Source organism: Arachis hypogaea, chromosome 19 (assembly GCF_003086295.3).
Source record: "Arachis hypogaea cultivar Tifrunner chromosome 19, arahy.Tifrunner.gnm2.J5K5, whole genome shotgun sequence".
Taxonomy (NCBI): Eukaryota; Viridiplantae; Streptophyta; class Magnoliopsida; order Fabales; family Fabaceae; genus Arachis; species Arachis hypogaea.
This window is the reverse complement of record NC_092054.1, coordinates 151,568,202-151,581,740: the sequence shown is the minus strand read 5'-3', so window position 1 is coordinate 151,581,740 and position 13,539 is coordinate 151,568,202. Positions and strand designations below refer to the sequence as shown.

The 13,539-nt window shown below is 40.0% G+C and overlaps 2 protein-coding genes and 1 non-coding gene across 4 annotated transcripts; 2 read left to right on the top strand and 1 right to left on the bottom strand.

The window, feature by feature from the left end:
- Positions 1-4,971: 4,971 nt before the first annotated feature.
- On the top strand, positions 4,972-5,043 carry TRNAQ-UUG (transfer RNA glutamine (anticodon UUG)). The gene has a single exon. It is a non-coding gene; the product is annotated as a tRNA-Gln (tRNA).
- Positions 4,972-6,460, top strand: LOC112775267 (delta(3,5)-Delta(2,4)-dienoyl-CoA isomerase, peroxisomal). Its single transcript, XM_025818797.2, has 2 exons — positions 4,972-5,819; positions 6,033-6,460. The coding sequence occupies exons 1-2, from the start codon at positions 5,192-5,194 to the stop codon at positions 6,221-6,223; spliced, it is 819 nt and encodes a 272-aa protein (XP_025674582.1). The 5' UTR covers positions 4,972-5,191; the 3' UTR covers positions 6,224-6,460.
- Positions 6,461-6,929: 469 nt separating this feature from the next.
- LOC112775265 (coiled-coil domain-containing protein SCD2) lies at positions 6,930-12,986 on the bottom strand. 2 transcript variants are annotated; one of them, XR_011876966.1, is made up of 18 exons: positions 12,112-12,986; positions 11,781-11,998; positions 11,509-11,584; positions 11,377-11,418; positions 11,242-11,304; positions 10,769-10,818; positions 10,656-10,683; positions 10,461-10,535; positions 10,244-10,354; positions 10,101-10,161; positions 9,341-9,457; positions 9,060-9,181; positions 8,797-8,866; positions 8,421-8,462; positions 8,294-8,334; positions 7,831-7,957; positions 7,281-7,682; positions 6,930-7,167 (listed from the first exon to the last, which is right to left on the bottom strand). XR_011876966.1 is itself a non-coding variant. In XM_025818794.3 (17 exons), exons 1-17 carry the CDS (start codon positions 12,466-12,468, stop codon positions 7,055-7,057), a joined length of 1,713 nt encoding a protein of 570 aa, XP_025674579.1. In that variant the 5' UTR covers positions 12,469-12,986; the 3' UTR covers positions 6,930-7,054. The 2 variants fall into 2 exon arrangements, 1 of the variants encoding a protein (XP_025674579.1); XM_025818794.3 differs by lacking the exon at positions 7,281-7,682.
- Positions 12,987-13,539: the final 553 nt, after the last annotated feature.

Below are 13,539 nucleotides of genomic sequence, written 5' to 3'. Positions count from 1 at the left end.
GCGAACCCGTACCACAACGACGGGGTACCCGTGCCCTCTGACCTCTGCGGATAAACGGCTCCTCATCCTCGATCTCATCCGCGTCCTCATGCGTGGCAGGCTATGCAGGTGGGGTAACATGGATGGGTGCCGCGGACGGCCCGGCAACAGACTCTGATGCAGTAGTGTAGGCGGATGGTGGTGTACCTCCCAAACCAAAATGGTCACCAACAGATGCCGTAGGAGGCTCATTCAGATCAACATCTAAAGGTGCCTGCGTGCCGGAGGTCTGACCACGTCTCCGGGACTGCACGTCCTCCTGCATGATGGCGGTAATCTCCTCTAGAAACTGCTGACCCCGAAGTCCGCATCTAGCGTATCTGAGGCAAGGAAGTCTGACCACTGTGATCCCGGAATAACCCATGGGGTACCCTCCTGCTGAGGCTGGTCATGGGCGGGTACACCAACGAAGTAATCTCCAAGAGGCCCCGACCTGAGTCCAGCGTCCCCAGGGTCAGCCCCGTCACCCATACCTGACCCATACCACTCACCTCCATGTCCGCAATCGTGGGTACTAACACCAGCAACTGCTACAGCCCCTGCACCATCCCCGCCCACGGGCCCATGCTGATCGTCGTCAGGGTCACGACCAGGGTGGTCCGCCGCAACACGCCCTCTCCGTCTCCCTCCCTGGCCTCGTCGTCTACCTCCAGCGGGACCCGCATCGTCATCATGGTCCATAGCATGCTCAAGCCACCTCCAGTCACGCTGGCTCTGTCGTGTCCCGACACGAGCTCTCCTCTCAACCCGCCGCCTGTCCGGCACGTCCTCAGGTCGATCCATGTCAGGAACTCGCCCAGCACCCCGCTGTGAGGCCTCAATTGGAATAGGAACCGCCCTCGGATCCCCCAAGTGCATCTCCGGAGACAGGAACCTCTTTCCATGCTGACTCCACCACTCGAGGAACTCATGCGATGGTCCAGGGTCGGCAACAACATCGAACCTCAGCACGGTCTCCGCACGGTCGTCCCAATAGAGATGCCACTTCTGCAAATGGTACGGGAACCATCGATCACCACCTCTGCCATCCTTCGACATCAGAAAGTCGATGTTCAGGGCGGGATTCGGACGAGGCTGCACCCCTCCGAACTGCGGAAGCACCCTATCTATCTGATGCCACTCTATGACGGCAAAGTAGATCAGCGACATCACAGACCGCCACAACGCCATATGCCGAGGCTCCAAAGCCTCTGGATGCACAACCTGAAGTACGTCGGGGCTGCTGTACGGCATCCAGATAAACTGCACGGAGAACTCTCCATTGTCAGGACAACTCATGGACCCAACTCATAAAGTGTGGTTAAATAAAGAAACTGTTTAAGTAGCATACTCACCTCTCTGTCCTGTAACCGGTCTATCCTCAGCCTTTACATCTGCACTCTAGGACCCTTCTCGCTACCGGAAGGGTTGTAACCTGACCACCTGCATCATACATGTGTCTTATGGCTACTTAAATGTGTGTTTAGGGTTTGTAATACATTATTAATGAACATGGAGTTATGCAAATTAAATTGAAATAGAGAAGGCTGAGTAGAGTACCTCGAGGCCAATGGCCAGCTGAATGTCTCATACCCTGCAGGCCTAAACAGAGGAAAGCACCAGAAGATCCAAGATTGAAGTAGCTGAAGTGGGCCCGCTAACTTGACCACATGTATGTTCGCTACTCGGCACATGCACCAGTACAACCATGCCAGTGCTGCAGAACCCCACTTGTAGGTACCCATCTCCTCCAGCCTAGCTACGTAGGGAAGCCATCTGATGTGAACGCGGTTGCCCGACTTGTCCGCAAACAGCTGCGTACCCAACAACATCATGATGTACGCACGGGCATATCTCCGCACAGTCTCGTCATCGGCTCCCTCGGGGCACTCACCAAAAGTCTCCTGAAACCAGCTACAGTTCACTGCGTACTTCTGAACCTGGCTGGGAGGAGGAGTCACTCCAAGCAACTCCTGGAACCATACCCAGGCTGGACGGCCACCCTGGATGTATATCTGAAACTCTGATAGGCAGCCACTCACGTAACGCCCGTCCACTGGCAAACCCAACTGGTATGCCACGTCCTGAAGTGTGACCGTGCACTCTCCGAACGGCACATGAAACGTGTGCGTCTCCGGACGCCATCGCTCCACGAATGCACTGACAAGGGCCTCGTCTAACTGGAACCATCTGTCGTTCAGCCTTGCAAGATGGTATAGTCCTGCCATCTGCAAGTACGGAACGTATCTGTCATCGAGTCGCATGCCCTGCTGCCGCCGCATGCTCCTGATGCATCGCTGAGACTGCGCATGACAAGCACCGCATTGTTAGAACCAGCTTCATAACCAATGCCAAACATAACCAACACGATAAATCATCAACAAAACATCATACTAAATCAAACCGCATAAATATCCATGAATGAGAACCACATGCAAAACAACTACCATAGACCACACAACTAAACCACTAACATAAAACAGCTTAACTAGAACCACTAACATAAAATAGCTTAACTAAAACCATTAACAAAAAACAGCTAACATATAACAACTAACACAAACCACTAAAATAAAACAATTAACACAAACCAGTAACATAAAACAACTAACATAAACCACCAACATAAAAAAAACCAACATAAACCACTAACATAAAACAGCTAACATAAAACAACTAAACCATACCACTAACATAAAACAACTAACATAAACCACCAACTAAACCACCACCATAAAACAACCAACACAAAACAACCAACACCTACCACTAACGTAAAACAGTTAGCATTAAGCAACTAACGTAAACCACTAACATAAACCACCAACAGAAACCAACTAGATAAACCACCAACTAAACCACCATCTAACCCGCATCCTAAACCTCTCAACTAAACCACCAGCAATACCACTACACTTTACCGCTAACATAAACTGCCACTAAAATAAAATGCAAAACCACTAAGTCACATATACCGCTAGCACGAAGTTATTTCTGTACTAACCTCGTCGTTGATAACCCCGGCTATATGAGCAACTCCGTCCAAGTGATATAACCGTACCGGATCGTCCCCCATCAGCAGAGTATTCCGTTCAGGTCTTCGTCGGAGAGAATCTGGGTCGTTTTCTCTTGGATTTGGTGGGGTAGGGAAAAGGAAGAATGGTTCGAATGAGGCTGATTCGAACTCCTTATATAGCCGAATCACGAGTAATTCGAACCAGGTGGGTTCGAATTACTAAGGAGCCACTTCAAGGGTAATTCGAACTACCCCAGTTCGAATTACGTTGAATTTGAGTTCGAACCACCTTGGTTTGAATTACGTTCAAGGTTTTTCTCACCCTAATTCGAACCACTCTGGTTCGATTTATTAAGGAATGTAGTTCGAACCACACTGGTTCGAATTACATTAAGATAGTGTTTGGCTGATTGCTGAAACGATTTTCGCTTTGGCTTATTTACGTAACATGATTCTTGCCTTGGCTTATTAGGGTTTTTTTACCCTATATTATATCACCACTTTTACTAATATACCCATTTAATTAAATAAAAATAAAAAAATATTTTTTATTTAATTTTATAAAAAGACTTAAACATTCTTCTTTTATTTGATTAGACAAAAATATCCTTTTAAATTAACAAAATTTTAAAATTCAATTAATCCTAATTTTATAGTTTCAAATAATTTAAACAACAAAACAAAAACATATTAAAAAAACAAAAAAATCAAAATTTCTTCATCTTCTCCAATTTCTCTAATCATTCGTGCCCCCTCTAAGAAAAATATATCAAAGAAACAAAAAATCGATCGTTCTTCATCTTCTCCAATTACCCTCTGAAACAAAGCAGTAAAAGTCCCAAACCAAGACCCTAGATTCTTTGTTGCTGCCGTAAGACTGCATCAGCAGAAGGGATCGATTTGAACATGTCACCGGCAACAAAGTTCAAATTCCCATCTCCTTTGAGGTTACCAACAACCTCCGGCTGGTCGAAAACGGTGCACTTCCACTGCGGAAACTCTTGATGAATAAGCTTGGAGACACCACCAACATCAACAATGGAGCCGAGATTCTCAAACACGTGCCTGCACTCCTTGAGCGCAATCTTGAACATGTATGAATCAGCGGCGAATAACCTAGGATTTTGGTTTGGGATTTTCACTTCTTTGCTTCAGAGGAGTAATTGGAGAAGATGAAGAATGATTGATTTTTTTTTTAATATGTTTTTGTTTTGTTGTTTAAATTATTTGAAACTATAAAATTAGGATTAATTGAATTCTAAAATTTTGTTAATTTAAAAAGATATTTTTGTCTAATCAAATAAAAGAAGGATGTTTAAGACTTTTTATAAAATTAAATAAAAAATATTTTTTTTATTTTTATTTAATTAAAGGGATGTATTAGTAAAAGTGGTGATATAATATATATTTAAAAAACAAAAATTAAATGTTGATGTGGAAAATAAATTCCACGTGAATTGTTATTATTTATCCATATTTTAAACATATCGGTACGTATGAATTTATCATCGTACCATAACAAACACCTAAATTAAATTATATACGTATTTAACACATAAAATAAATATTATATTAGCACATAATAAGGGTAATGATATGTGCCTTAGCTTCCTCTCAACTCATTGAAAGTCTCTAACTCACAAAGAAAAGGTGGTGAATACATATCCTTTTAATCTATTGAAAGATAAAAAAATTAGTAATAATTAAAAGTTTTAATTAATCCTTCTAATTTTTAAATGGATAAAAATTTATATGTATATTTAATTTTTGAAAACATAACAAAATAAAAAAATTCCCAAGTCTTTTTAATTTAGAATTAATAGGATAATTTATAATCATTTTACTATACAAATTACTCGTTTTTGTTTTTTATTTGCTAGTATATAAGGCATACAAAAGAGTATCACTAAATCTTTTCTGGATAAATAAATATAATTGGTTCTATGGTGTAGTGGTTAGCACTCTGGACTTTGAATCCAGCGACCTGGGTTCGACTCCCGGTAGGACCTATTATTTTTTTGTTTATGTTAGCTAAATTCTTTTTTAAAATCTTAAATTTGGACAAGAAAAATTTTATCTTTATGAAAGTGAAGTAAATAGAAACTAAGAAATGTGCCTGCCTTATCGGGAAGTGGAAGAAGAAAATTAGGGAAATCAATGGCGGAGGAGAAATACAAAACCCTAGAGGTAGTAGAGAAGAACCCCAAATCAGGGGTGTTCCACCTTTACTTGAATCGTCCGAGACAACGCAACGCTCTGACGTATGATTTCTTCACTGAGTTCCCCAAAGCCCTGTATGCCCTGGACCACAACCGTGACGTCAACGTCATCGTGTTATCCGGCGCAGGTGATCACTTCTGCTCCGGCATCGACATTTCCCAGTTGAAATCTATCACGCAGTCCTACCACGATGCCGGGGAGAGTCTCCGTCGGCAGATCCTGGCGATGCAAGATTCCGTCACGGCGTTGGAGCGGTGCCGAAAGCCAGTGATTGCTAGTATCCATGGCGCTTGCATCGGGGGTGCAATTGACATCGTGACAGCCTGTGACTTAAGGTATTGCACGGAGGACGCGTTCTTTTCGGTGAAGGAGGTTGATTTGGCCCTGGCTGCTGATCTCGGCACTCTTCAGAGACTGCCATTAATTGTTGGCTACGGTAACGCCATGGAGTTGGCCTTGACAGCTCGCCGGTTTTCCGGTTCCGAGGCTAAGCAGTTGGGCCTCGTTTCTCGCGCTTTCCCTTCCAAAGATGACCTCGATCAAGCTGTCTCGGTTCTTGCTCAGGGTCAGTGTTCATCTTATCGATTTTAGTCTAATTGGATGACCTTATTATGGAATTGATTTATACACTATAGAATTAATACTTAAGAGTCTATAGTCTGCTACACTACACTACTCGAGTGAAGTGGTTCATCTAAATTGTTATTGGCATCACTTCATATTTCATTCATGACATGGTAAGTTTCCTGATATAGTTGGTGATTTTGATACTTGACAGAAATTGCTGCCAAGTCTCCCCTTGCAATCATGGGGACAAAAACAGTGCTGCTTAAAAGTAGGGACTTAACTGTGGATCAGGGATTGGACTTTGTTGCAACCATGAATTCTGCCAGATTGTTGTCAAGTGATTTAACTGAAGCAGTAGCAGCACAACTGCAGAAACGAAAGCCAGTTTTCTCGAAGCTGTGACTTAAAATTGTTGGAGGGAGTGACATGCATTTCGTTTGTCACTAGATATTTAGGATAAAGATCTATAATCTATTTTCATATATGGAAGTGCCAAAGAAATATATTTTTTAAACATGCAAATTATTGTTGCACGTTTAAGATATAGTAGAAGCTGAGTTAACACTTCCTTTATGATCATTATCCTTCAAATCACGAACATACAGTTCAAAAAATAAATAGATGACATACATTCTCTTATTGAAGTATTTGTAGACCTTCTTCATTAGAGATTTCATCGTGGTCTTCTCCCGCAATAGTTAGTATCAATAACAAATGAGAAGCAGGAACCCCTTGAATATGAGAAATGGTTGCTGTTCCATGAAATTGTAGCAATGCTCCATTAAGGTGCATGCAAGAGGACCATATTTCCATCATTGAAGTTCGTCCATACCCAGGACTTGTTGCTGTCTCAAACTTAACCAACACAAATTTCATGCTGAGCTTCTACAATCGCTCAAAGTCATGTAAAACCAAAACTTTCCTAAACATCATATTGGGGACAGTTTTGGTTGAAAATATTATTGCATGTTATCTCATTGTGCTGACGGGCTATCAATATTATTTGCCTCATCCAAACAGGGGTAAATGAAATGCACTAGAGTGTCATAAGATCCTAAATTTTGTTGAAAAGTGTTATAAAAGTAGTTAAAAAGCTTAATGCTAGACGTGGGATAAACTCGCTTGAACACCATTGTGTGAGGCAAATTTGTAAGTGGAAGATTAAATCCAACATTCGTGTATATAATACGTCAAAAACCTATGAAAGGAAATTAACTAAACATTAATTTCAGGTCAAGTCGTTAATGTTGGTGCAATAGTATATTCGTGATCAACTTCTTTCCTGGATGCTTCCCAGAGTCGATGTTCAATCCCCAGTTTCCTGAGCTCCAAAAGTCCTTGGTCAACTGAAATTTGAAAATAAACGAATGACAAATTGGAAATACTCTCAAGTATAATAACAAGAATTCATTCCTATGAAGTATGGAGTGCAAAATGGGGACGAAAAATAAAGCATAACCTATTAAGTGCATATGCCAGCATAGTTGAATTCAGATGTGAACTAATTTAGCACCACCGGGGTGAATGGGTACAGAAAACAGAAAACAGAAATCAGGGAGAAGGAGCAACTATTTATATGGTAGATGCCTGGATGGTAGATGGAAAAAAGTGCAATCCTTTGTCTTATACAAGTGGCTACTACACCTGACCCGGGGAGAAAAATAGTGGCTACTACAAGCCCAGTAATACAAGTGTCCATGATTCACTACGACTCTCCCCTTCATTGTCGTTTCCCTAGTCTAGACTCAGGCTACTCCATGCACATAATGAGGTGTTATGCAGCTTTGTCTTGTATGATTAAAGTGGAACATTAGCAAAAATTCACTCGGATAATTGATAGTGAATTTTCCCCCTTTTTTTCCTATAAAAAAAGAATTCATTAAAATGGGGGAAGATTAATGGTGAAACAACTGATCATTCTACTTACAAACCACCTAAGATGGCACGAATTGATACATCTATATAATTGTGTACAAAGTAACTAATTAAAATAAATGTGTCATCACTACCGTCAACAGCATCATGCGAGGTAGGAGAATGCACACTTCGACCAATCCAAAACTGAAGACGTTCTTTGGCAATGTCCTCCTCTATACCATGAGCCTTTGCTCTTCTCCAAAAATATGTAAGCCAAGCCTGTCCATATAGAACAGTTTAATTTAGACGGCATGTTTCAGTACTGCAAATTATATTTCTTGTTTGGCATAGAGAATAGTGAGAATAAACATAAACTATTGGTCATCAATCCCTACTGGTTATAATCCACCAATCGATAAAATGAAAAGGGTTGAGAGATTAATAGGTGTTGTTAATGATTTAAAAATTGTACATGTAAATCAAACTAAAAGAACCGTTTATCTATAATGCAGAAGAGAATAACTTATAGAAAACACAAACAATCAAAGATAAAAAATCACGAATTAAGGGAGAGCTAAACCCCATTTGTTTACTCGGAAAAGGGGAGATCTGTACCTCCTTGAAAAGAACATCCTCAGACTCCTCTGGACTTAATTCTACATAAAGACAATGACATTTAGAATAGCCTTATTATTTGCAAGAGACATATTTATTCAGCAAATAGTAGGTGGGAGAAACTTACCAAAGGCTTCCATGAACTTCGGGTCCCCTGGTGATTTAATATCTATAATGTCAAAAGGGTGTGAATGTTATAATTTATTTATTAGTTAAAATGGCAAGCACATTTTATTGCGTATAGAAAAAGGCCAATAGATAGAAGTCAAATGTGCTTTCAAGGTCATATACTTCCCCTGTTGTCCTATAACTATAAAGTCGAAATATGCGTGTACTGGTTTAACAGATAAGGACAGAAGCACTTCGCTTGTAAGGCTGCTCACTTTTGCCATACCCTGGCCATGGAATGGGGTACTCACCCTTGTCTATAGGTAGACCGTAGACAGTCACTCAAACTAAGAATAGAAACTAACTAGAATAGTGATGAATGCGGGAATGCATACCTGAGACAGATTGTCGAGCAGAACTTGGACGACGTTGTTGGGCTAATACTTGCACAATAGCATCCTCAACCTTAAGTAAGCAACCAAAATGAGAAAGGAAAAATGATTTGACAGGTTATGCACGACAACTATTGATTGGGAATTCAAAGCAACAAATACAATGCCTTCTAAACAAAAACATGAAAATTTTAAATGGTTTAATTATAAAAATGTGCGGTAGAGGAATGTTAGGAAAACAAGAAAACCAATGCATTCAAAGAAACCTTTAAAGATGCAAGCTCCTTCAGTCCCATTTCAACTGAAAGCATATTCTCGATATTTCCTTCTCCAGTAAGATCATTCAAGTCTGGAACAAGTTTGCTCCTCTTATCTGGGGCTTCATCACCTGCTTAAAACTGATTATAATTATATCTGGAAAAACTAAGGGTTCATGAAACAGAACAGTAAAAATTATTACTAAAGAAGAAATAACATGAGCACATATTTGTCCTATAATGCTGACAAATTAGTATGAAATGAAGAGTAAGAAGTCTTTATTTCATGCCTTTTTCCCAGCATTCCTCCTTAGCTTTTTGTCCTGCAGAAAGGACAACCTCAAAAGGAAGAGGGGCTAATGATGACCAAAGTTCATACTTTGAAACTGCAACATCTGCACAAATGCCTATAATCCATAGCAAATGTTACACAAAATAAAATTTAGCAGTAATGACTTATTAAAATCAGCTAATTCATATTCATGCTAGAATAATAGATAAACACCCAAAACATTGTGTATGCTAACACGTATACTATGACCAAAGATTAAAATACTGACAATTAAAATACTAACACTACCGTATTCTTTATCAATGTCCTGATGATTCATTAAGTTTTATGTTTGTTGTTAAGTTCCTTGCCCAACCCTACCATTTTACTGGACATGAAATTTGAGTATGAAACTATTTACAATAAAGCACAACATAAACAACGAAGTTATTAAGATGCATGCATAAACAACAATAACAACAGCTAAGCCTTGTATTCAGTCGGTGAAGTCAACATAGATTAGATTTTGCCACAGTATCATAGCTTGAAACTTGTTAACAGTCACAACATTAAGATCTAAAAAATTCACAAACAGTGAATACAATTGAAAACGATGATAAAAATCTTCAAGAGTTCATTCAAGTTCGTTCCAAATTGATTAACATATTGAACAATTGATATTAAAATGGCTTCTAGGTCATGTCAGGAATGGATGCCATAATCCCACATCCCCAGAAGAAAATAAATTAAAAATAAAGCTAAACCAAACAGCAGCTTACCATATTTTGCAGCTAAACCCCAATACCGAGCAAGCCAACACCTCTTAAGAACAACTTCCTCCTGAAAAGACAACAATTTATCAGTAAGTTCCCCAAATAACTAGCATATCCCAACGGACTCCTGCAACTGGGGAATTACATACCATTTCTTTCTGAGTTAATATCATTCTGTGTGTCATTGACCGAAGAGCTTTCACTTCAGATTCAGCTCCATTTAACTGGCTCACAGCAGCTGCCACTTCAACTTTTGCATTCTATTGGAGAAGAAATCATTTCAACATATAACAACAAGAGAGGAATAATTCTTAGAAAAAATTATTTATGCTGGCAATAATCAAGGGGGGAAGAAAGCATATGCACCTCAACTGCAGCCTTCAGAGATGTGATTTCCTTACCAATTCCATCCTTAGAGTCTTTGGCATTTTTAAGTGCAGCCTGTATCCAACAAGAGATGGTACATGCTACTATTTGGTGAACAATAGCTCCATTCTCTGTGAAGTATACATACTTCTTTTATGATACACACATCTACACTTCAAGTTATTCCCACATTACCTCTCTTTGGCGCAATGCTGCTTCCTTTCTGCAATGTCATAATGCAGGTGTGTCATATATACTATTAAGTGAAAGAAAATCCACTTGAAAGAGTTAAGATATAATTCACTAACCTGCTCAAAAGTTTAGCTTCCAAAGATACACCTTCTCCAAGAGAAGCTACCTGCAGACTCCAACATAAAGAAAGATTAATTAATTAAACACCGCAAATGCAGAAATCTGAATTGTCTCATAACACACATACAAGAACAATCAAGTCTTTTGCAACTAAGTGGAGTTGGATACATGATGATCAAACAATGTTATGGTGTCCTCTACCTCAAACTACGAGGCTACCCTCCCATCAAACTACTCTTTACAAGTCTCTTCACACGTGACCAACCAATCTAGAGTGAGTTTCTACCATCTTTTTCACAATAGGCATGTAAACATAAATATAATAAATTTCAGAAGTAAAATAGAAGAAGCAAAAAAGTTTTATCATTTATACTTATAGGTGAAACTATTTAAGCATGTCAACAGAGAACAAGCAGACAATCATTTAGTAAACCTCAATCATATACCAAGAAAGAAATAAAGCAAGTACCTGTTTCTCAAGCTCCCTAACTCTGGCCTCTGCTTCCTTGCATCTCTCTTCCTCAACTCTGAGCTGTGTGTATCAGTTTCAACCAAGGTTAGTACTATCAGCATCACGAGGGAGAAAGAGATAATATTAAAATACCTTGTCAAGAATGCTTTCATTCTCTTCCTGGAGCATATCAACCTGCAGACAGAGAAGACACCTCAATTCGAAACATACAAATCCTCTTTATGGGAAATGCATACCAAAGGTGTGGTACAAGAAGCAACTAACCTCATCAAGAAGTGCAGAAGCATCACGGTTTCCTCCTGAATCTTTTGGTTGAACAAGGCCGGAGTCAAACGGAAACCTGTAAATATTCCGCTAAACTGAGTTACATGATAATGCAGATAGAGGAGCTCAAAATTGCTATTGCAGTTTTCATATTAAAATATCCAAATCCAACTAAGGAAGCATTCGCGTCTTATCAGAACTAGAAATAAACAATTTGTAATGCAGAGGAATGAGCCAGAGTGAGCGTGAGAGTGGTAGTTAGTTAAATTTACCTTTTATCCTTTGACTTATTGGAGCGAATGAGAGGGTCGAGTGGAGCTGGAGCTGGAGCTGGAGCTGCTGCGGCCAGAGTAGGAGTCCTGAGGCTGAGCGGTGGTCTATTCACGGTAGGTGATTGTGCCGGTGCCGGTGCCGGTGATAGTGCCGGAGCCGGACGAAGATACGACGCTGATGCTGGTGCTTCTTCCACAACCACAGGATTCTGAGGTAACTAATTAATATAGCAATTCACAGCATTAAAGAATCCAAAGTATTTAGTTAGTCGGTTAGAGTAACAAGTAGCAACTAAACGAGGAAGAAAAGGAAAAGGAAAGAAGAACCCACCGCAGGAGAGGGAGATCTACGAGTGCGGGAGGTGATGTTGCTGGTAGATTTGATGGCATTCCTGGATAGAGAGAGAGGTGGAGGAGCAGCGTAGCGAAATCCGAGATCGTCGTCGTCGTCGTCATCATCGTCGTCGGCGGTCTGGGAAGCCATGACCTGTGCGAGGCGCTGAGCGGCGGCTTTGGCGGCAACATTTTGATTCCTCTTGACGGTTGAGATTCCATTGTTTCCGGTGAGAGTTAGGGAGGAGGAGCGAGCATGGCCAGCAGCACCATTACGTGAAGAAAGAGAGCTAGATTCACTGCTCCACTGCCTGACAGAAACCGGGCTCTCACTTCCTTTACGCTCCATCACCATAAAAAATGCTTAATGCTAAATGCTAATGAAACCTCTTCGTCTTCCTCTTCCTGAAAAGAAATATTCCCAGTCAAGTGACTGTGAGCCTCTTTAGTCTTTACTTTGGTTTACACTTTACACTGCTTTGCTTTTTTACTCGATTCTCATTTCACACTCTGTTCCTTACTTATCAAATATGACAAACTTTTTTTCTTTTTTTGAATGGTACAGCTGAATGTTAAGAGGTCATAACTCATGACTCTACTACGACCGGGACACTGCAACGAGAAAGAGGAACCCATTATAAAGAAGGGTCCCGCACACACTATAGTCTTCAATGTTTTTTGCAGCAACTCTCTCTCAGACTCTCACCGCCATTTTTTGGCTTTTTGGGAAGTTAAATTAGTAAAGTGTGCAAATTAATTAGAAGGGACACGTTATACTTATACTAAATTACTAACCAAAATCAACACTATACTAATTAAAATCAAGCAATTTTTTTTTTTTGGTCATATAAACACACTCACACACTAACCTAGCCACCAACCACTGCTAGGATACTTGTGTGGCTTTGGTTTGAGGCAAATAATTTTGCCACTGAATCACATGCCTCAGCCAAAATCAAGCAATTTGTGTCACTCGTTGTAAGAAAGTGTGTTCTTTTTTCATGGCAATGGTTTTGGGCTTGTCAACCATGGCTATAGTAGATACTCTAGTTTGGGCAAGATCCTTCTTTTGTTTGGGCCAGACTCCCAGCTACTATAACATTTTTGAAAGTTGAAAGAAGTTTACAAAAACTTTTTATCAAACCAAAAGCCCAAAACCTATTGAAAAATAATAATTTAACAGTTAATTCAGGTCCAAAAAAAAAGGTTAATTAATTCTTTCTAGTTGTTAAATTTGTATTTCTTTAAGCTTATTTTATGATTTCAAAAGTTTTCTGAAACCTTTTTTTATCACATGATTAACAAAATTGTTGAGATATGTGGAAACACGTAAATTAGAAGTGAATCAGAAGTTTGTTCTCTATCAATGCGAGTATACCCCACCGACCATACAATCACTATCAAATAATTCATATCTAAACTTCTA